This window comes from Manacus vitellinus, unplaced genomic scaffold (genome assembly GCF_001715985.3).
Source record: "Manacus vitellinus isolate BGI_N305 unplaced genomic scaffold, ASM171598v3 scaffold_4_pilon, whole genome shotgun sequence".
NCBI lineage: Eukaryota > Metazoa > Chordata > Aves > Passeriformes > Pipridae > Manacus > Manacus vitellinus.
The window spans coordinates 26,011,668-26,036,803 of NW_021940604.1; the positions used below are offsets into that span (position 1 = coordinate 26,011,668).

Below are 25,136 nucleotides of genomic sequence, written 5' to 3' on the forward strand. Positions count from 1 at the left end.
ATAACAAATCACTTTCCAGTTATGTCTCTTTCAAAGTATAAAACAGTAATTTCATTCCTACTTTAGAACCCAACTATAAGAATGTTTTTAAGTAATTTTGGCTGTGTAAAGTGGAATGTTGAACAGAAAAAAAGCAAAATTATATATTTTCATTTATAATTTAGTTCAAAATAAATTCAGTAAATCGCTCCTTTCAGACAGTTCTTGAACCAAAGACAGAAAGTCAGCATAAAGAATACTTTTTTATGAAGAAGGCATCCATAAAATATGGAAATACCTGGAACTTAGCTCCCCCTCCCTCAAATATATAACACTCATATCTTGAATTAACCTGAGAAGTGGATAAAATATTGAATGTAAAATTGTGACAAAGAAATCAGACAGCTTAACTGGAGAAACTAAATTTAAAATTTATTCATAGAGAAATCTCATCTATATTTGCTGTCCTAGTGAATATTTCTCTTGCATTTGCAGCTCTAGAGATTTCTGTCTTTTCCTACAAGAATTCATTATCAATCAGTCATCAAAGGGAAGGAACCAATGAACTAATTTTTCACTTTCAGTAGTTATTATTTATTCAAAAGGAAACTACATATTGTTTGGAGACCAATATCAGAATGAGTATGTGAACTCTGAGTAAAACAGTCAAAGAAAGAGGAAATGTGAGTAAACTATGTGAAAGGAGATTGAAAACAAAGCCTGATGTAAACACTTCAGCCTCTGTTCACACTGTAAAATTTCAAGCCTGAGACTGACATAATATGCTGAGCTCAGCTCAGATAGTATCATCTTTTTTTCACTTAAACTTTTGAGCTCAAGCACTTACGAAAAGTGACTAAGCATGGATTTAAACAGCTTATTTAAATTTTAGATTTTATTTAGTACTTTTTATCTTTATATAAATTGTACATCTTCCTTTCTATATAAATAATATATAAAAATTATGCACTTTATTCTTGGATTATAAATGTGAACTCATTACCGTTGCAAATACATACTATGCTACAGCATAGTAACCTTTCTTTCTGAACTTAACTGATGGAGAGATAAATTATAAAAAGCAAATAAAAAGAAAATAATTTCTTAAAACATTTTTCAATAGATGTATGGCCACTTTAAGAACTATCTTTATTCTGTAGTCTATTTCTTTTAATTAGAAGCTCAAATTAAAAAACACAGAATCATTTTACCTCTCAAAAATATGGTAATTGAGTTTATTAAATCACTTTATAGAAAAGAGAGCTTTTTTGACACTAAAAGTATTCTCTAAGGGAAAAGAAAGATTGAAAAGTTAAGCTACCGGGCAATGGGAAGTGTGAACCATATGAAAGCATCAAATGTGGTAACGGTCTGTCCGGATTTTTTTCACTAAATTCTCGTGCATCAGTTCTGAGGTCTGAAGTGTTGCTTGCTAGTAAAATGTACCAATGACATGCATTCAAATAAAGGGCATTGATGCATAAATAAATTGCATGTATTCAAATATATTACAAAATACTAATAGATTAAAAAAAAAAAACAAACAAAAAAAAATAAAGGAAAATTTTAACAATTGAGAAATTGAGAGAGACTCATAAAATTTCTGGTCCAGATTATGAAGTTGTACTACATCTTCCATGATGTACTAATACAGTTTCTAAACTCTTCTGATTCCAAAATAAAAAACATTTCAAAAGGCAAAATAAATTTTAATCTACATTTAGTTATATATTATCTATGGAAATAGAGAACACCTGTTTCATTCTGTGTTATCAAGAGGAAAGGAAAGGAAAACTACAGTTCCACACACTTACTGTGTGCAACTTCTTCAAATGCATTTTATTTCAAGATTATCTTAGTGAAAAGCTTAGGAGGCCATACCAGTTCTTTTTAAGGATGTTTTAAGGTTGAATAATAAAAGGCATATAAAAATGTGATTTATTTTTGCTTCTGAGTATATACTTCCACAAAATCCACCTCAATCATGAAAAATTAGTTCCAGATGATGGTATTACCTAGCAACCATCAAGTCTAAGAGTTAAACAGGCCTATGCATTTATTCATGTATAAAAATGTGCGTGTATAGAGAGGCACAGAGAGTGTAGCTAAATATGTTTGTTTTCTATGTATGCATACTAGGTATAACACATACACACATTAAAGATAATATAACTGTAATACTCCTACGCATTCTTCTTAAAAGTGTGAAGCCAGGCATAATCAACATCTGTTGCAACACCAATACCAGATTATCATTTACTAAAAAAGCATGAAGAACAACCCTCCTAGTAAATGTGAATATTTTGATTAGCACATGTTCTTCCCATCTGCTAAAATCTTAAAGCAAATTGAAACAAGATTAGGGAATATTTTCTTCAAGCTATTCATGTAGTTTCTGCCATCATTAAGAGGTTCCACTTGAATTAACTATAAAATAGTCTTCTCTTTTTCCTATTTTAAATAACAGTGATGTGCAGAATATGTTTCATCTCAGTCTTTGACCACATGTCTATAGAGAAAATGCTATCAAGTAATTTACCCAAATAAATGCAGAAAGGGATAATACATAATTTTTAAATTGATTAAAATATTTCTAAGGGACTAAATTCAATTGGTACAACCAAAGAAGAAAGTATGCTTTAAAAGACCTGAAGTAATGCCTCTCTTACTCATTTACAGGTAATTGTAATGGTATCTGTCTTGACTCTGTTTTGTTCCTTCAGTATATGTGGATATTGTTGCTTTATTGCTTGTATTTTATTGTTAAAATTTCAAGAAAGATTAATATCAAATAATGTCTGTGTTTACAGAATCACAGCATCACAGAATCAACCGGGTTGGAAAAGACCTCTGAGATCATCAAGTCCAACCCATGACTTAACACCACCCTGTCAACTAGACTATTGCACTAAGTGCCACATCCAGTCTCTTCTTAAATACCTCCAGGAATGGTAACTCCACCACCTCCCTGGGCAGCCCATTCCAATATCTGATTACTCTCTCTGTAAAGAATTTTCCTTCTAATGTCTAACCTAAACCTCCCCTGGTAGAGCTTAAGACCGTGCCCTCTTGTCCTGCTGCTGGTTGCCTGGGAGAAGAGACTGACCCCCACCTTGCTCCAACCTCCCCTCAGGTAGCTGTAGAGAGCGATCCTCCTCTCCTCCAAGCTAAACAGCCCCAGCTCCCTTGACCACTCCTCACAGGACTTGTGCTTCAGCACCTTCACCAGCTTTGTTGCCTTTCTTTGGACACTCTCTAGCACCTCAGTGTCCTTCCTGAACTGAGGGGCCCAGAACTGGACACAGGACTCAAGGTGCTGCCTAACTAGTACCGAGTACAGGGGCAGAATCACTTCCCTGGTCCCACAGGTCCCATTATTCCTGATACAGGTCAGGGTGCCATTGGCCTTCTTGGCCACCTGGACACACTGCTGGTTCATGTTCAGCTTCCTGTTGATTAGAACCCCCAGGTCCCTTTCTGCCTGGTCACTCTCCAGCCTCTCTGTCCCCAGTCTGTAGCTCTGCATGGGGTTGTTGTGACCAAAGTGCAGGACCCTGTACTTGGTCTTGTTAAACACCATACCATTGGATTCAGCCCATTTATCCAGCCTGTCCAGGTGCCTCTGCAGAGCCCTCCTACCCTCCAGCAGATTGACACTCCCCCCCAACTTGGTGTCATCTGCAAATTTGCTGACGATGGATTCAATCCCCTTGTTCAGGTCATCAATAAAGATATTAAACAGAACTGGGCCCAACACTGTTCCCTGGGGGACACTACATGCACAGAAATTTCTCTGAGACAAAATCTCAGATCCACTATCAGAAGAAGAGACCTGACCTCTGTTGATTATTAAAGACATATATTTCATTATAAAAACCTCTGCATCATTCTCAGAAATAAATTCTGAGTACTTTATTCCATATTTTGTCTTAGGCATATGTCACAGAAGAGCTAAACCAGTTCGGCCAAAACACACACTTCTATACACAAAACAGAGATGTTTCATTTAACAAACAAATTCCACACTGAATAATGTATATGAACTTACTTGCACTATTTCTTTAAACATCTGCATTTTGAAGACAGTAGTATTCAAATGGCATTTTCATAAAAGTTTTACAATTTGTACAGACAGATTTGAAATCTAAATGGATACTGGAAAGCTTCTAAAAGTTAACTTACATGATCAATTAGTTCACGAACCATTCCATTCCACTGTCCACTGGCATCTTCTTGGGCTCCATATTTTCCATCCTCCACCAGTCTAATCTCATAGGAAAATCCAAGGATAGTAGACAGCTCCCTGAGGAGGTCAATGCAATAACCTTCAAATCGATCATTTCCATACAAGGGTTTGTCAGACTTCTTGAACATAACATATGGCTCTTCCTGGAAGTATTAAAAAAGCAGAATGGATAATGAGTGCCCACACACCTTTCTTCTTGTTTTAGCCTTAAGTGGTTCACAGCCATGTGCACAGATGCGTATACAGTTATGATACCACTCCCTGTACAAAGAACTAATAAGAAAAGTACAATCCTTTAGATTTGATTATGTCTGTATAAAGTCTCCATGTATCTTCAAAGTGAATTTAGTCAGAAGATTCTCTTTCCCATATTTATTTGAAAAAATTACACTCTAAACACTGTAGACATACCTTCAAGTTCATATAAGAACAAAATTTAAATGTGATCCTTAAGAAATTGCATCATACATTAATGTCAAATGTACTGTTTGAATGGACAATGTAGACTGTTAAAATGCAGAAACAATGTACTTTGGTAAATGAAAAAAAAAATTAAAACTCCAAATATCAATCAAATATTTTAAGTATTAGATTTTATACTTTATACAAGTATTTTAACTGTTTTTTTCATTGTTTTGTTAAGTAAAATATCAAAAGCCCACAGGGGGAGGAAAAATTTAATGAAAGCACCTATTGCACTACTGTCTCAAGTTATGAGTTGCCATTTACAAGACTGCAGCAAAACCCAAAAAATTAACTCAAAAAGTAAATTTTATTATACACATTCCATGAAAACGGAATTTAATTTCTTCAAATATTTCTCTTCTTATGTTTAAATTAAAGTACAATATGACTTTTTTTGCATTAAGTGGGCAAAGAGAAAGCAAACAAATTAAAATGAATGACAGAACAATCATAATTATGGGAAGAAAATTAACATTTAGCAAAACATAAGATTTCTACATCTGTTTCTCAGTGTAGGATGGCCTTTCTCAAATACAAAGGTGAAGGGAAAAATACAAAAAACAAATGGTAGTTTTCTGTTACAATATGACATGAATATTGAAGTTGTATTTGATAGGTTAAATATGCAACTCGGTCTTTTCTCACCTTTGGGATAGACTTTTTTCATTTTTTACAATGAAAAAAAATAAGAACCAAGTAAGGTAGTACAAATGGTAGTAGATCCAAGCACTCTATCAAATACAAGTCTCAGTTAATAACCAGAAAAAAACTCTCCTGGACAACTTAGGAAAACTCTTAGTCCTAAATCTCTACATCAGCACTCAGTGGCATTAAAGGCATCTCATTGCATGGGCATCTGGCATCTTTAATAATGATTTGTTAACATTTCTGATATAAACCTCTGTCTTGAGGTTTCCCATGATTTGAACATTAACTCTACATAAAACTGAAACTTGAGTATAGAAGATTGTGCCCAAAAAATGCAAAGGAAAATGCAGGGAGAAATCTTGTTCTTAAAGGAAGTGTATTCAGAAGACATTTGCTCCCTTGTTGCCTCTTACACTTTTTTTTTAAATAAAATAAAACACTGAATTCAGACTCTGCTGAGTCTGATTTTATATATTTCTATTGATAGGATTACAGTCATATTTATAAAAAGTACATCACTGATCTTCATACAATTAACAAGGAACATAAAATTAATTGTCTGGAGAAACTACTAGGATGATTTGACAGAAATTTTTCAAACAACAGATAAGCAAAAAAACTCCAGAATAGCTTTTCTAGATGTAGTACTGACAAGAACAAAGACCTAACAGAAAACATTAAAGTTGAAAGTCATTTAAATGACAAGGATCATTGAATAATTCTTCAGAAGCAGAGATGGTGTCAGAGCAAAAACAATGTATGAAAATAGTTGTTAATAAACTCAGACAATTGATATGAAATATCTCAAAGAAAGCAACTGTAAGGAAAGCAGTTTCCACAGGTGAAATGAGAATTCCTTAAAAAAGCATGCTACTGGCCAAGCAGAAGGTATGCTAAGACAAAACATATTTTCTTCACATTAACTAGTCTGTTTTGGATTTGTGCTCAAAACAGTGTTAAAACACAGAGATATTTTCATTACTGCTGAGCAGTGCTTACACAGCTTCAAGGCCTGTTTTGTAGGCATGATGAAATTCCAGTGTAGCTTGGAATGCTCACGTACACAGATTGTAGACCTTTGCTCTTAGAGTCACTCAGATATTTACAGTCTACACATCCCTCGATCTATGGAATCTTGACAAGATTCTTGAAAACATTTTTGTTTCTACCTTCCATTACAAGCAAATCTGAATTATATGGGACAGAATTTAAATATATGAGATATCAGGGAGGAAATGTAATTGTCAATTCATGCTTTTGAGCCTCTTTTACTTAATAAGCCCAGCGGGATCTTCTTCACTGAGCATTCCAGCTCATTGATACATTCTTGCATATTTTTCTATAAAATCATTTCAGTAATCTTCAGACATTTTATCTTTTATGTTAATGCTTTTTTATACTTTGTTAAAGAAAATCTTGCAACCGTTTCTGGAATTCTTAGTTCTAACTCCATGCTCTTTTATTATTCTTTACTCTGACCAGTTTGGATAAGGGCTACAATAGTATCTGTGTTGCTATTTAATAATTATAATGTTTTGTTATGCATAAAAAGTTTTTGTTAAGAAGTCTGATCAATAAGTTATTAATACTCTCTTAATACTTTTCCAGTCCTACATTAAGTCATTTCCTATTGGCATCTGCTGCTTTTCTGTATAGTCTTCTACTGTCCAAAACATTTTTTTTCAGACCTTTTATTTACAAAGCAGTTTCCTACTTCATCTGCATCCCAAGAACGTGTACTAAGTGCCCAACCCATTAAACAGATATAAGTTGATGCTTATTTCAAGCAAAAACTCTTGACTCAATAAATCACAAAATGTGTAAGCATTAAAATGTTGCAACACTTCAGACTGTACTAACCTATTTTTCAGCTGAACTAAATCATATTTTCATGATACATGAAAAATATCAAAGACATTATTAGGTCTTACCATAATAGAAAGCAAAACATTCTTTTCTTACGAGGTGTCTTAAATTTTCAAAATACCGTAGGGAAAAACAAACAAAAAATCCAAGCCTAAGAGAGCCAAAAAATACAGAAAGTATTTTCCTAGACTGGTGGCCCTTAGTATTCATAAGTACAAATCCTGAAGTGGAGTTATAAACTGATGCTTACCACTATTACTAACATTTTAGTAATAAAAGGGAATTGAAGCACTAGGGAATTAAGAGAAAGTGTTTGGCAGGATGACGTAAACTTGGAATCCGAAGAAAGTAATTCCCAGTCATTATTCAGAGATATAAATCAATGACCATCCAACATTCTGGTTGCATCCAGTCAGGAGAAAAATAGATTTATTGACCTTTTTTTATCAAGTGAAACTTTAACTTGTGCTGATTCCACTCTACACATTCATATACTACGACTCCCTTCAAACCTCATAGCTTTTTCTGATAAGCATTGCATATGTTTGAAATAAAAAAAAGTACTATGGCTAAGCTTCTCTATGAGTACCTTTCAAGTCTGACGTACACAGACATTTTGCTGGATCTCAGGATAAGAGAGATTTTCAACTTATGAGCAACATAATTCATGAAGCAGGCAAATTTACCTTTTTTGGTGGAAAAATTCCTGAAACACATTAGTTTGTTTTAAATGTCTGCTACATCTTCAAGAAATCAGTCAGTTTACAGTGTGCACTGGTGACTGAAGACAGAGAAGTGGAATACAGGCAGGAGTGAAAACTAGTTCAGGAAGAAGAGCAGGCAGGGTCTAGATGTTGAAATGGGTATGAGAAGTCTGGGAGTGGCATTTAGGTACTGACTAATCATGACAAAAAAAGATATAAAAAGGCAATAAGAAAAATACCAAAATCGGAAAGTAAGGAATTGTATATTCCTTTAGTTTCTAAAAAAAACCCCAACTATCATGTGTGATTGACTAAAAATAGAAAAATATCACATTTACAGTTTTTTGCAAGCTAAAAACAGATTCATCTATTTTGTGACAGTACACAAAATTCAAATAGATTTATGAGAGAGAAATAATTGTTCAGGGTTATAGCAACAACAGGAATCAAATATTACTGAATTATCAATATATCAAAATTTAGGTATTTCTTGAATCATCCCAAAATGATGCAATGGTAATTATGAGGAAATGCCTGCATCAGGTATTTTTCTTCAAAATATACCATAAAAATGAAAACAAAAAAATTCTAAATCTTCAATTCTGTGTACAAAGGATGTGACCCTTTCTTATAAAGACAAAATGTAAATTTATTCTTTTAATGTTAACATTTTTTTAATATATATTAATTTAAAATTTGGCTATTGAAAACTCATGCTTTAAACATTAAAAAAAAGAAAAAGGGAGAGAAATTAGGCACTACCCATTTGAAGCAAATAATAAATGAAATAAAGTGTGGGAATATATATATATTATTTGACTAAAAAAAATTGTTTTAAAATTTATTATAATTATTCCTTCTAATTTATTCCTCATTCAAAGCAATTTTTTCAGGGAAGTACAATAAGAAAAGTAATTTAACTTTTCAAATGTGAAATAACAAAAAACTACTAAATTTGAGAACACCACATACCTTTTGTAATTTTCAATATTTCTTGAAAAAATAAACTTGACAACTGTGAGCTTTTCAGAGCATTGATGCAAGCAGATACAGAAAAGCACATAAAAGATATTGAAAAGGGAAGAAGCATTTATTTCAGCCAAACAGGAAAAATGAACCTGTATGATAATATGTACAGGCTGGTAAGAAATTTAGCATGAAAACACCAAATATCGTGCACAGACCATTATGAACATGAAAATTTAATTCCAAAATTAAAAATCTTTCAAAACAAAGGTAGAATATGTACAAGAACAAAAATATTTAGATAATTACAACAAAAATCTAAAAAAAAAAAAAAATCAGAGTTCCGATAGCTTGCATAACAAAGTCAATTTAGGAGAATCAAATTATAATAAATCATTATTAATGAAGTTGAAAACTTATTTTCTGTTGTTTTTTTGTTTTGTTTTACTTTTTAAAACATAGAATATTCAGAATGGAGACTTTTAAAGAAATTGCAAAAGAAATTCTAAATTTTCAATGAAGATGGCTTTAAAATAAAATAAAGTAATAGTATGAAAAAGATTGTTATATACAAAGCTACAGTTACAAGGTATATAAATAGCATATCTATTATTATTTTTTAATTGTTCTCCCTCCTAAAAAATTGACTATCCATCTATCAGACATGTTCAATCATTACTTGGGGATGTTAGGGGACCAGAACTCAGAAAACAGACATGTTTCTGCACAAAAACTGCATGTAAGTAGACTTCTGAGAAATTATGAAGTTCTGAGACCCCCTACCCCTTTTCAGAACAGAGCCACTGAATTGCTCATAAACCAAGGACTAATCTTTCATATAATTACCTATAAAATTCATTATGCAGAATTCAAGGGAAAAAAAAGAGCACATAGTTCTGTCCCTACTTGGAGTAGATGAATTTATGAATCACAGTTTATTTTTTATTATTTTGCCCATCAATAGATTTTCATGTCCAGTAGTCTCAACCATCACTGAAAATGCAGAGCATGCTTACTCGCAGCTGTAAAGATCTTAATGACTACAGTATATAGAAGGAAAAAAATATGGTTCCAAATTTCAGAAACAAAATTAAAAATAAAAGAAAGACTGGAATCTTTAAATGAAAAATGAGCATTAAAACAAACTACAGAGAAAAATAATTAAGGCTCCACAGCTGCCAGTATACTATAGACTATTGTGGGGAATTCTTAAAGTGAAAGAAACCGGCATAGAAATATCACATGAGCAGCTTAAAGGAGAGAATTGCCTTTTTTTGTTGTTTTGTTTGTTTTTTTTGGAGGGGTGGTTAAGCAATATTTTCCAGGTTAAAAAAGAACAGTAAAGGAAAGCGATGATGAAGAAAACATGTTTCTAGGAGCTTTAGCATTTTATTGTTCCCTTGCATTGCTACAAAATGAATATTCAGTAACATGCTTTCTGTCCTAAAGAAAAGTATTTGTTAAGCACAAAAAAAGTAGAGCTACAAAATTAAGCTAGTACATATGCTTTCTGCACCAGAAATGTTTTTGGTCCCTCTTACTATTTTGAGTACAGCTCTTACAATATGTAGCACCTATTCTGAGTACCAGTCTTCATAGTTGAAAAGAGTTGTTGCAATTACGAAAACTTTTACTGAACAATTACTGCAGTTTTAAAGGCAGCTACAAATGAGCAACTCATAACAACAATTTAAAGCCCTCATATTTCTTTTATTTATTCTATTATTTAGATACATGTGAAGAGGACAGATACTTAAAAAAGACTACTAACCAAAAGTAGCTACTCTCTTAAATCTCAGCAATCTACTTTTATGAGCTTTACCAGGCCAAACTCAGTGTTCACTGGAAGGACTGCTCTTTACATTTGTGCAGTTTACCTTCTCCTGAGCTAGCTATTTCAAACAAAATCATGCAAGCTCAGGTATCACCATACAAAAGCAATATGATACATAGAGTGTATTAACTCAAACCTCTTCAATAGATAGATATTAAAACAAAAACAAACTTGAAACACCCTAAGTTTTTGAGTGTTTCTTATGTAATCTTGCAGGGATTGATCCTTGTCCCAGTGTTGCTATCACTGATCTGGAATCAAGTGTACGGTGATTGCTATTGAAGTGTGTAGAAGGTACAAAGGCTGGTTGATTACTGAATAATGAAGGGAACAGGTCACTGGCAGAGATAGGACAATATTCTGTAAAACAGTAATTCTAGGAGCAGTTAGGATAAATGTGAAGTACTTATATATCAGTGAACAGCACCAAGAAAAGTCCTGGGCAGGTTATGTGGATACAATGTAACAGCAGTATGTGTAATTAATAGTGTAAGAGAAAATTGTAGTAAAATTGCACTGGCTGTAGCATAACAAGAACTTATGTTTGAAAGCGAGATAGTTGTATTCCAATTTATATATTTTTCAATTAGTGGAATAAATGGAACAAAGTATTTCAGAAGATTTTCTATTATTTCTATAATTTGTAAAGACACCTTATAAGCAATGAAAAAGTTACCCACTGGATGAAATTATCAACTTATCTTACATAAAAAGTTAAAAACCACTGACATTTGTATCTATGTACCTATAAAAAATTCATTCTAGATTGAAACGTCAAAATATATGTTGGTAAGTAAAACCTTCTTAACAAAGTATGCAACTGTTGGGAAGGGATTTTTTTTTTTTTTATATCTGCAAATTCACGATAATGGTGGCAGCAGACAAAAAAAGCAGACACAATTCTGGAGAGTTTTTCATTTGTATTGAAATTAAAATTACTATTTCAAAATTATTGTGTGGAAATTAATAAATACATTTTTACATAAAAAATATATGTAATTATAAGTAAAAGATACTTCATTCACTACTGTGAATTTGCTAACAATGGAAATGAAAAAGAAATTACTTAAAATGTTTCTTCTGGTCTAGTTCAAATGATAGCTCAACTAAATTTCTGGATGATTAAAAATTTCAACTCAATAATCAAGCAATAACAACGTTAAATAAATGTTAAATATTTTGTACTTTCTTTTGAGAATATCATAGTGTTAGAACAGTAAACAAAAGCAATAAATAAAAAGCTGGGTAGTATTGTTAAGCTAACAGACAAAACACACTTTTAAACAAATACCTTTTGTCTTCTCATATGCTGCTGAACTAAATAGATTTGTAAAGAACTACACATTTTAGTCAATAATAAGAAAAGTGAAATCACTAATCAACTAATGTAACTCTAAAATTGGTATAACTTGCTTGCAACTTAGATGAGAGTAAATATCCATGAATAGATTAACTGGAGGTCATTCATGACACAGTAACTCATATTACAGACTCATACTACAGTAATTCATACTACAGACTGTTCATTACTATTGCAATTAGTATATCATATTCTATTAGCTTTTCTTCACAATTGTATTTCTGGAAAAGCAAATATAATTGCTTACCAAGATGGTAGTAACAATTAAAGAGCGATTGGACAGGGAATCTGTGATGTTTGCTGGTTTTCCTTTCTGATTCTCTGTCATGTTAAGGCCACTCAATGGATCCCAAGTTCCAACCTGTAAATCAGTAAATTACTGTGTAAATTGCCAATTAGTTACATATCAGCATCTAGAAAAGAACACTGTAAGGAAAAACAAATTGCTACAGGGAAAGAAATGATTGCTAATATTTATTATTAAACTCTACTCCATTTTTCTCTGTCACTGAATTTAAAGTCTGCTTATTTAAAATATGATTACCAATACCTCAAATTATGTTTCGTGAAGTGTGACATTAAGTGTAAGAATGACATATAGAATATCTAAAGCTACTCTGAACACTTAATTTTCCATTTAATTTTCATTCCTCAAGATAAATCACATCTGAAAATAGCTTAACAGGTAGAAATTCATTTGCAGTGCAGAAAGCATTGTCTCTACAAAGGAATTTACTCTTTTTCTTGATCAGAGAGAACAGCAGGACAAAAACATGGGTTTTGGAAAATATAATGATGAAGGTTAGAGCAATAATTTAATTTACTTACAGATAAATCTTCAGTATATAAGTATTTTGACATTTTATACATTGAAATAGAGTCAATAGGATTTTTATCTAAGTAAGAATATCCAGGGTTATGCTTTAAGATTCAGGTCAGAGACAGACTCACATACTAAGTAATAAGTAATGATTACATAATTTATCTGCAATTTCATCACTACACAATTAAAATGGTCAAGCAGTAAATATAACTACCCATTTTAGAAATCAGAATGTATTACTCCATTGTCTAAAAAGCCATACAAATGGTTTTTGTTTTGTTTTTAGATAGGATTTTAAACTTCACTTCAAATACTACACAATACCCATAATAAAAACTAAATCTTGACAAAAAATAAATTTTATGTGATGTTTGATTGTGAATATATATGTATGTATAGATGTATATATAAAAACACACAATTTTTTTATAATCTTTCAAAGTGACTCCTGAGAAACTGTTCGTATACTTTAAAGTGATTTGTTGCCGTAGGACTGTAAAGTAAATTTAGAACGTAATGTTGTGAGGGTTAAATGAAAAGAGTTCTATTTCTAGTACTGAGACTGACCCTGAATCAGCAGATGCTGTAATAGAGAAAAGATAAATTTGCTCTCTTTTTTTACAATTTTCTGTTCTATGGAAATCAATATTTTATCTTTCTTCTTTGCTTAACACTCAGTTCCAAGAGGTCGATCTTTGAACTTGGCCATTCAGTATCTCATATATTGATGAAAAAAGATAATGCAATTTGTGTCTCAGAAATACAATTGGAAAAAATAACATCTAACTCACCATTTTAAAGTATTGAAATCGAGCCTTAGTACCAAAAAAACTCTCCTTCATTAACTGTTTTAATATCATTTTAATTGGTGAATTAAAAGGTTTTTTAGGAAACCCAAAATGTTCAGCTTTATTGAACAATGTCCAAACTAGAGTAGAATAACAAGAAATGACAAAGACTGGAACTTGAACCTGTCCCTACATAATCGAAGCTGGACTAATGTCCTCTATGAGATATAACTTCAGGTACACGAGTAGCACAAAAGTTTCCTGGGAAACATCATCAACTTATATGATCAATTTCAAATCCAAAATTCATTAAATCATGTGCTTTATTCAAGCTCGTATTCACATTCAAATTTAACTTGACAAAGGCTAAAACTGCTAACTAAAATAATTCCTCTCCTACTTTTTAACATAGCCACAGCCATAAACAAAAGAATATCAACTGTTAGAATTTGGATTTTATCTAACTACATCCATGCAGATTTATAAGAACTATCAACAGTATAACTTTAAAAACAAACTTCTGTCTTGATAAATTGATGAATTATTTTTCTGAATTAGATTAACCGTATTTTTATTGTTGCTTTTGTGAATCAAAAATCTAAGAAATGGAACAAAATCAGATGTTCAAAATTAGGCATTTTTTGGTTTATCTTTATTGATGAGCTCAAACTCAACAATTTACACCACAGATTCTGATGTCACTGATATGTATAGTTCCCAAATCACACACACATTTTCAAAGCTGCTTCTTATAAAAAAACTGTGCATGAATAGTGCAACAAATTAATTAATTTCTATTTTTCAACACAATATTTTAATTTTTAAGTAGTCTTCTGAACAGATTAGAGTTGTTTATGTGTTTTCACTAGAAAATTTTAAATACCAAAAATGTAGTTATATTACATATAACTGCAATTCAAACAAGTTACTTTAGTGCATTACATTCATTTTAAATAAACTTTCAAAGTTTGTTTCAGAGACAGAACTCCCCAAGAAGGACACAGCTGTTCAGGTCACTGGCTGCACAGACTATCTGAGCCTGGCATTAGTACCAGAGGACAGTGTGAGAGACGCCTGCATACAATGCGAGCAGGTGAACGATCTGCTGTGCCTGGTGGCAGAGCTCAAGGAAGAAGAGGAGAGGCTAAGAAGTATTAGGAAGAGTGAAAGGGAAATAGACTGCTGCAGTCATACTCTTTCAACCCCAAAAGAAGTCCAGCAGCAGAGGGTGAAGCCCTGCCTCTCCTTGCCATCAGGAAGATGGAGCAAACCAAGTAGATGGGGAGGAATGGAAACAGGTCCCTGATCAAAGAGGTAGAAGAATCCTTTCCTGACCCCTATCACCTCCCATGGTTCCCTTAAAGAACAGGTATGAGGCCCTGGACACAGAGAGTCAGGCAGAGGGCACTCAAGAAGAGGATCTGTCTGGAGGGTCTCCCCGCTGCACCCTGTCTATCAGACAGATCACAAACACAGCTATAAAGAAAAAAAGAAGCGTAGTTGGAGTAGTCCCCCCTTCTGAGGGGAACTGAGGGCCCTATATGCCAACCAGACCCATCCCACAGGGAAGTCTACTGCCTTCTGGGGCTCAGGTGAGGGATATTAGTAGGAGATTCCCTGAGCTAATCCGGCCCTCTGATTATTATCCACTGCTGGTGGTCCAGGCTGGCAGTGATGACATTAATGAAAGAGGTATCAGGCTAATTAAAAAGGACTTCAAGGGTCTGGATGGATTAGTTAATGGGACAGGAGCACAGGTGGTGTTCACCTCAGTTCTTGCAGTGGCAGGGATGAATGAGGAGTAGGAAAACTCATCAATAGGTGGCTAAAGGATTATTGCCACTAGCAGACTTTTGGGTTTTTTTGACCATGTGGCTAATTCTATGGTACCTAGTCTCCTCAAATCAGATGGGCTTTGTCTATCTAGCAAGGGCAAAAGGACTATAGCCCATAAGTTGTCAGGGTTTATCAGGAGGGCTTTAAACTAGGTTTGAAACCAGGCTCTCCAGATATGAACCTTAGGGTGAAAAGACAAAGTTAGAAGTGAAATCAGTAGTCCAGTAGAAGTGTAAGTACAACAATGCATGCAGCATGGGTACCAAAAAGGGCTGCAAGGACGACTGGAAAACTACAGACCTCTCAGCCTGACCTCAGTGCCTGGCAAGGTTATGGAGCAGATCATCCTAAGTGCAATCACACAACAGCTACAGGACAGACAAGGGATCAGACCCAGCCAGCATGGGTTTAGGAAGGGCAGGTCCTGCCTGACCAACTTGATTGCCTTTCACAATCAGGTGACCCGCCTGGTGGATGAGGAGAAGGCTGTGGATGTGTCTACCTGGACTTCAGCAAAGCCTTTGACACCATCTCCCATAGCACACTCCTGAAAAAGCTGGCAGCCCACAACTTGGACAGGGGCACTCTGTGCTAGGTTAAGAATTGGCTGGATGGCCAGGCCCAGAGAGTGGTGGTGAACGGGGCTGCATCCAGTTGGCAGCCAGTCACTAGTGGTGTCCCCCAGAGATCAGTGTTGGGCCCAGTTCTGTTTAGTATCTTCATTGATGATCTGGATGAGGGGATTGAGTCCATCATTAGCAAATTTGCAGATGACACCATGTTGGGGGGGAATGTCAATCAGCTGGAAGGCAGGAGGGCTCTTCAGAGGGACCTGGACAAGCTGGAGAGATGGTCTGATTCCAACAGGATGAAGTTCAACAAGGCCAAGTGACAGGTCCTGCACTTTGGTCACAGCAACCCCATGTAGGCAGAAAGGGACCTGGGAGTTTGGATTGACAGGAAGCTGAACATAAGCCATCAGTCTGCTCAGGTGGCCAAGAAGGCCAACGGTATCCTGGCCTGGATCAGGAACAGTGTGGCCAGCAGGACCAGGGAAGTGATTCTTCCTCTGTACTCAGCACTGGTGAGGCCACACCTTGAGTCCTGTGTCCAGTTCTGGGCCCCTCAGTTCAGGAAGGATGTTGAGGTGCTGGAGAAAGTCCAGAGAAGAGCAACGAGGCTGGTGGAGGGGCTTGAGCACAAGTCGTGTGAGGAGTGGCTGAGGGAGCTGGGGTGGCTTAGCCTGGAGGAGGCTCAGGGGAGACCTCATCACTTTCTACAATGACCTGAAAGGAAGTTGCAGCCAGGTGGGCATTGGTCTCTTCTCCGAGGCAACCAGCAGTAGGACAAGAGGGCAAGGTTTTAAACTGTGTCAGGGGAGGTTTAGGTTGGATATTAGAAAGAAATTTTTTTCAGAGAGAATAATCAGACATTGGAATGGGCTGTCCAGGGAGGTGGTGCAGTCACCGGCCCTGGAGGTATTTAAGATGAGACTGGATGTGGCATTTAGTGCCATGGTCTAGTTGACAGGGTGGTGTCAGGTCATGGGTTGGACTTGATGATCTCAGAGGTCTTTTCCAACCCAGTTGATTCTATGATTCTATAAAATTTTCCTAGAAAGTGAAACAGGTATTCGTATACACACGTTAAAGAGAATGTTCACAGGGTAAATACAGCTCCAGAGAGGCTGTCAAGCCCTCAGTCTCCTATTCTTCTTTTCAATTCCCTTGAACAGCTAGCCTATTCTGGCATGACCATGTCAATCTGAAATTTTTAACACTTAATATCGATAGCACAGGATCCAAAACATGTGTTCCCATGAAGTTAACATTGTGCTCCACAGTGAGATGAAGCATCTCTATGATACAAAGAATTAGCTTAATCAAGAATCATCTCATTTAAGTTAAAACAATTCCAAGAGCTACACTTATCATTGAATATCAGAGATTATTCTGTAACATGGTAATTGTGGTGGTCCTCAAGGACAGGGAATACAATTTCTTAACTGCATGTTAATGGTTAAAAACTTGTATCCAATCTTCCATATATTTAACTATTGGGTAACTATCAAGTTACTGCAATCCTTCAAAACCAGACATTCCCACCCGGTTGGACATCCCCACACAGGACCACTTTGTAGCTATGCAGGCCAAGAAGGCCTTGACTCTGTGTAAACATTGCTTAGAAGAAGCAGAAACATTCCTGTGTTATCAACATTTTTTTCAATTGCAAATTGCTTAATTTATTTTACTTTCTTCAGAAATATTTATATTCCTGTCTTCTTTGCCAAATATAATGTTAATAGCAATACTTCTGGATCCCATAGATCCAGGTCATTATTAAAGATACAAAATAAAACAAGGTCTTACACTGATACTCTTAACAAATTACAATTAGTTTTCATCCTATTTGAAGGTTCCTGAGCAAGGCTTCAAGCCAGTTGTACATTTCTATTCAGGAAATGTAATTCTTCTTCAGTGACAAATTTTCATATCAAAAGTGGTACTAAATTCAGGTATTTGTTATCTCCTTGAAGTATAAAATAATTTTCCTCACAATGCAGCCTCAGACTGATTGACTGCAATTTAAATTATAATTTATTATCCTGGAGTGCCACAGTTTTAGATTTTCACTATGTTAATCATAAATAGTTTCAGTGTGTCCAGAGTGACTGTAATCAAATTCCGTGGTACATTACATTAGCAGCATTCCAATCATCTCTTAATTTTGTCATTTCCATTTTACAAGAAGCTATCATTTTTGTCAGACATGAATTTTTATTTGTAAACACATACTTCTTATTGACTGATGCTCAATTATCACCTCTCATTCAGGAGTTTCAGGAACAAGTATCTTATGTAAAATCTGGGATCACGCATGACATCTTTTTTGAATCAATGAGCAGTTTTTCTGTTGTCACTGTCTTCAGCAGTCATTGCATTTAAAACACATGATTTAGGTCATTCCCCATTATACTAAGCAGGCAATTTATGTAGCATGTATTTTAACAAAACCAAAGTTAAAAAAAATTAGGTCTTCTAGCAATTCTTCATAACTCTTTTCTCTCCCTTCCATGAATACTTTTGCCCTCATGGATTACACCTAAAATTGTTCAGTTGAGCTGTTGTCCTCACAGAAGGGATCGTTCCCCCATGTTGAGAAAGAGGTTAAATGAAATAATAACTGCATAAATTACAATATGGAAACATGACATACATTATGACACATATAATTCTTATCTCCCCATCTTCTCTCATCCTATAAGAGGAAGGATGGACAGAAGGAAAGAGGAACTCTAATAACACAGAGAGAGAGGCCTGAGAAGACTGTGGTAAGGAAAGAACATTGGGAACATACAAGATAAAGACAAAGATGTGGAAACGCTCCTGAAGGAAGAATTAAAGAGAGAGAAAGGGGGTGGAAAGAGATAAGAGGTACAAGGGGACAGGGATTATATGGAAAGGGAAACAGGTAGGGAGGGTGTGACAGAAGAGAGGAAGGAATGGTAGAGGAAGGAAGAAGGGAGAGGAGGAGAGAGTAGCAGAAAGCAGGAGAGAAAGGTTGTGATGTAGAGAGATGAATTGCACGTGTGGAGGGAGGTAGGGGCTGAGAGAAGGAAGAGTGATTCATCATAGCTTTAACAGAATTCAGTCTTGGGCAAACCACCCCCCCCAACTTTGAGACAGCTCTTTTAAATAAAAGAGGTGGCGAAAATGTACTCTCTCTACTAGTAAGCTTCCTGTTCCAGAATTTAATAATTCACCCTGGATTGAAGAAGAAGAAGGTTTGTATTCTTTCAGAATAATAAAATTTTGTTCAAAGACAAACATTCATTCATTGGCATTGATTCATCTATTTCAGTCAAATATGCCACAGGTTCCATATGTTTTCTAAGCAATTCAATTGAAGGTGTATACACCTTAATTTTCCTTTTCCTAATCTCATATCATTACACCCTACAGGAACTGCTCTGATTTTGCTCAAATACAGGTACTGATTCTTACTGCTCTTTTCAAAGACTGTCTGCAGCTTTTAGTGAAAAATTAATATTACCACATCTGTTTATGAAATGATCAAAATGAGCTATGAGGACAGAAAAAGTATTTTCCTATTCTATGAACTTCTGTATAAACGGCTGAAGCACATGCTTGTTGTTTTTAAACATCCATATGCTTTAACAACTATTTCTATTTGTCTCTTACTTATCTTTCAATATAACTGTTTCCCAAGTTCCTTTTTTCTCTTATATGCTTTAGAGTACTGTATTTCCTGTTGAATTTTATTGTCTTCCATATTTCTAATTTCTGTAGGCTTTTTTTTTTGTTTGTCTCTATATTTTCAGAGGACTAAGATTTCCAGAAATCTCATGTTGTGTGGTGGTTCTCAAATACCACCTAATATTCCTAAAGCCATTCTAGAATACAGAGACTTCCTTTCTTCATTTTCAACAGTTATTGCTTATATGCAGACTCTTCAGCTACAACTGACTTATCTAGCTATTATCATGACATCAATTCTTCCATTTCTACTTCCAGTAAGGCAGACAGGTTGTATTGCACCTATTCTACTTGTGTACAAAGCTAATTTACTTTTTAAACCTAATCATTAGCATACTTTTTTCCCCCCTTAGATTTCCAGGGCTCCCTTCATGGAAAACTTCATAGGAGGAATCTACTATGAGTGTATTGCTGAACATTTTAAAATATAGCATAGTTCTTGAATCAGAGGTTTCCCACCGGACAACACAAAGGATTTTACCTATGTAAGTGTTTCAAGATAAGCTCATGGTTTCTGAACTTTTACAAATTTTCCTAGTCAGCGGGAGCTAATATTCCAAAACTAGTCAGGGGGGGTGGGGGGGAGAAGTTTTGAAGAAATATGTTTTTTATTTGTTGCCACAATATCACCTTGGGGCAATAGCTGATAGAATTTTATCTGAAGATGAAGGAAGACATAGTGCTTACAGAACACTGAACACCACATCTAGGTACAAACTACAAGGTAGATTCAAGTTGCAAAACTTTTGCCTGCTGATCACAACAATGTGAGACCTTGTAGCTTCCTGCATTGCCTCTTCAGGGCAAGGTGGCTGCAGGAAAGATGATCTGACTTCAAATCATCATGTAGGCAGGCCAAATATCTGTATGTGCCTCCCAATGCCTTTAGTTCAAATATAGAAAATATTAGTCTACACAGAAAGAGTACTTCTCAATTCTTTGGTCTTTCACTCCATCTCTGTACAAGAAAAATTAATATCAGAAGACAGACAAACCAGTCAGGTTACCAATTCTTAATTTTTTAGTACCACTTCCAGATAAAAATTTTGTATTCCAAGAAGAGAATTAAAGTTCCCTCTGAAAACATAAAATAGCCCAAATTAAGCTATTTTATTTCATTAAGTTTGAGGTAATTCCAGACAACAAGGTAACAGCTTCTACTAGAAGACTTTGAAACCAGATATCAAGTGGAGAATAGATATACTGTTTTATGTAACACATGAAATGTCATTGTAAATGTTTTTAGGGGGTGGGTTTTTGTATTTTTTCCCACCTCTTTGGAGGTAAATGTCTTACACACCTTTTCAAGACCTTCTTCCTTGAGGCTGATAACATCTAAATCAAAATCTGTCCTTAAGCCATTGGTTTTGTTGAAAGTTATCCTGCCTGTGAGGCCTTCCCAGTGGGCCTATGGAGAAAGAAAAAACAATTTCTATAAATAAATACCTCTTCCTTTTTTTTTCTCCAGAAAAAGAACAAATTTTACCTTTGCCAAAATGGAAGAATTAATTATTCATTTTATGTAAATAATTTACCTTATGGCTGATTTCTTGTTTTAAATATTTTGTATTCACTATTTGCTAATTAAGTCAACCTTTCCTTTAGTCTTCACAGGCAAATTTTAAAACACCTTCCATGCTAGGCAATAGTCTTTTCTATTAAATGAGATAAAAGGCTGGTTTGTTTTCATTCCTCCATCATTCATGCATGTATTTCCCCTCTGCTTCCCTACATTGCCTCCCCCTCACAAGCCTCAATCAGTTTCATTAATGCTGGACTTCATTTTTCTGTCAAGAAATTTCATTCAAATAAAGGCTTACTTTTGCAAGATGCTGATTCCCCTGAAACCACACTGAGACAGCAAAAATTGAGGTCAGTGAGCCAGCCTCCCAGAGCTCATTCCTTACTTTTAATAAAGCACAATATCCTCATTTTTTTATAACTTAAAGTCCATCTAGTTCTAAAACTATACTAAAGTAGAGAAAGCAATGTGGAAAAAAAAATTATCATCTTAAAAGGAACCATTATAAAATATTTCTTTGCAAATAATTCTACTATCACAATATTTTTCATCTCTAGAATGAGAAATACCATATTAGAAGTTATTTACAGTACAAGAGGCTTGAATACTCTACTCTACAGTGTTCATCTTTAGCACCCTAAATCTCCTAGCTTTACTTTAAATCATTATTTATCAGTATCCAAAGAGCATACTAAGAGACCAAAGCCACATATACTAATTCATACTAGAAAAGGAAGGGAAAAAAAATTTAAAACAGAAAGTAAAATTCATTCTTGACCCTTTTGAGCTCATGCCAGTTGCTGAATTTCTCATAATCAATCTGTGGTTTGCAGTTTCATTTTTGGGGGGTTTTACGCCACAAATGTTCTGCACCTACCCCAGTTATCTACAAACAAAAGTTTTATTTATATTGCAGTTAATCTACCCTTTCAAGTTTCTTTGTTCCAGATAATACTTCTGGAAAACCATTTTCAAATAAAAATGCTGGCTCACTTGTTAAACTGTTTATGTGTAACAAGATGAGAGATTCCCCTCTACTGAAAAAAAAAATGAAAAACAAGGCAGAATCCAAATAGAGTGAAAACAAAGAAAACTGAAATTGGGAGAAAGGAATGCAGAGAAGCAGGATGCTTTATTAGTGACTTACTTCCTTAATGAGGCTCATAAAGCGGGTCCCAAAGCGCCAAGGTTTGTGGCGATTGCACTGTAGTGAACTGACGGTCATCTGTGGGAACTGCTGGACAGCCACTGACACCACATGAACTGCATCGTACATTAGTGCTGCGTCCGTCTGAAATTAGAATGACATCAGAACCATGAACACAAAACAAACACGAGACAGGCCAGCAGTGAGAGAAGGAAAAGCAAATTAGCACTGCTCACTGTGTTAAAGGGAGAAAATTATCTGATTTCTTGTGTAGCACTGTAAAATGTAGCCTTATTGTCAAGTTGTACATGAGTTGTGTTGGGACCTTCAGTCTCAGCTTTTCTCTTTTTAATGATGAAACAAGGGCCAAAATAGCTACTCTTCAGGATCACAGGAGTACCCTAGTGTCTGACGACTTATGCTACTTTAAAAAAGCAGTGCATTAGAGCACTATACAAATCACTGGATGCACGTTTTATTCAAGTGAGTTATTTTCACTGGTGAGGCTACAGAAAAAAAAGAAACAGTTAGAAAGATGGCAAAACCTTAGCTATGAAGGAAAGTGTACAGGCTAAGGAAGTAATTTTTTTTTATTTTGAAACTACAGACAGAGTCCCAAAGGTACTCCGTCGATTCATTAATAAAGTTTTAATGTATATCAGTTTAAATCCGTAGGACAAAACTAACCACTATCTTCAATACATCAGAGGTAAGGTTAGAATTACACTGAAATGCACATTCATTTTAATAGTTTTCATGTTCCATCCTAAATAAATAGACTGTTTAGACGTATGTGCTAAGTGATGTTGTATTAGCAAAGGACAGAGACAGCTGCTCAGTACACACTGTCATGCTGTACAAGAAACTGGCATCTCTTTCCTGTTCTATTTGATAAACAGAGGCAAGCCTCAGAACCTTAAAGCAAGAGAGGACCTTAGATTCAGTGGGTGAAAATGAATTCTATGCCATCTGCTCAGCATACCTTAGAGAAAAAGGACCTATTTCCCCTTCTCATTCACATAATTAGTGAGCTGTGAAATTAGTTCTTTAATGGATAGGAAACCTGGAGATTATTGCACTTGTCACAACACAATACAATGCAATACAAAATGAGCTCATATAGCGCCTTTCATGCAAATGCATCCCAAAGCTCTTTACAATAAAACTAAATATAAAAATGCAAAAATATTCTGCCATTATAGCCTATGAGCTACTGTTAAAGAGGAAAATATACGTTCACATTTAAATGGCTCTTCCAAGGAGAGATTTTGAAATTCAAAAAGAAATAAATCCTAATTTTAAAATAGCCAGTATAATAGGTTTCAATGAGTCAGGCACCAAGTAGTTTATGCAAGGGTTTCAAATCAGTCAGAAAATATTTTTGCTGCCAAATTGTTCATTATCTTCAAGGCATTAAAGTGCTTTTAAGGCAAGCTGATATTTGACAAGGAGGCAGCAAAATACCAAAATGATGGAATCACATGCTGAGTAAGCGTCATACAAAGCTTAACATTCTAGAAGCAAGACTTGGCAGTAGTTGGAGTCTAGACAACAGCTTTTTAAATAAACTACACAATAAGTACAACACATAAATCTGACTCAGAAATGAAAACTTTTTTTTAATCTGTTTTACTTCTAAAACTGTGGTCCTTGAAGGAAAATTGAAATTGCTATGGGACTTTAGCAAAAGAAATCCATAAAGAAACAATCAGAAGTTCAACACCAGCATAAACTGATTAATTAGGTATAAATTTGGACACAGAACTGCTAAAACTCATCAGGAGGAATCAAGTGGACATTATGCCAGATGCAGAACAACATGGCTTTCTGTCAAATTCTATAAGCCACTGAGGTGGAAACCTGTAGGATGACAAGACAGTCAGCTCCAGTGGAAGCATTAAAAGAAAATCATTGTGGTTTTAGAAATAATTCAAATTCTGATAATATTCATCATATTTGATTGATGAATATTGCTTCACTGGAAATAAACATAAATGAGGATGTACCTCTTTTAAAATGCACGCAACATAAACTCATAGCTGGCTAGAAGTAGAGTGCCCTATTTTATTTTTAGTTACTACAATGTAACTCCCTTAATTACATACATAGGATGAAATTCCACAACCCGCCTTTTGTAAGAAGTTTAAACATAGGTTTAAACGCTTTTACTGAATAAAGACAGATAAAACCATATATTAAAAAAAATACATTGGTTTAGTGATTCAATACTGGGCTCATCTAACTGGTTGCTATTGTTGATTTTACTGCTACAGAAAGAAACAGCACAAAACTCAGGAAAAAATCTAAAGTATATCCTTGAATTTGCAGGTTGGGGTCTCGTCTTGGTTGGTCACTTTACCTTTCCTTTGAAAGACAGTAAGAATTGATAGCCACTGGCCTAGCTCTCCAACCTTGTTATTTAGGTCTTACTAAACTTTACATCTCACTGACCTTTGTCCATACTGCTTTCTCTTCCTATGGAACTATGCATTGTGGACCAAGAAGTGTTGCATGTTTCAGCAAAAGACTGTTTGGAGACAAGGGAGGAAGTGCCCCTAATGAAATTTTTAGAATTCTTTATTTTATCTAAACAGACATTAGCAGTCTGCGAGGAAGAATAGAGAGAAAATTCAGGAGAAGCAATGGCTCTTGTATTTCAGATAGAAACTTGCTAC

At 34.9% G+C, this 25,136-nt stretch overlaps 1 protein-coding gene across 1 annotated transcript in view; it reads right to left on the reverse strand.

Moving 5' to 3' along the window:
* The window catches only part of GRIK2 (glutamate ionotropic receptor kainate type subunit 2), a 369,619-nt gene that overhangs the window by 147,075 nt on the left and 197,408 nt on the right, over nucleotides 1-25,136 (reverse strand). Inside the window, exons 8-11 of the mRNA XM_018078132.2 lie at nucleotides 22,462-22,605; nucleotides 21,093-21,200; nucleotides 12,316-12,429; nucleotides 4,162-4,368 (exon numbers count right to left, since the gene is read on the reverse strand). Of these exons, the coding sequence (XP_017933621.1) occupies nucleotides 4,162-4,368; nucleotides 12,316-12,429; nucleotides 21,093-21,200; nucleotides 22,462-22,605 (573 nt within the window). The remainder of the gene's footprint in view (nucleotides 1-4,161; nucleotides 4,369-12,315; nucleotides 12,430-21,092; nucleotides 21,201-22,461; nucleotides 22,606-25,136) is intronic.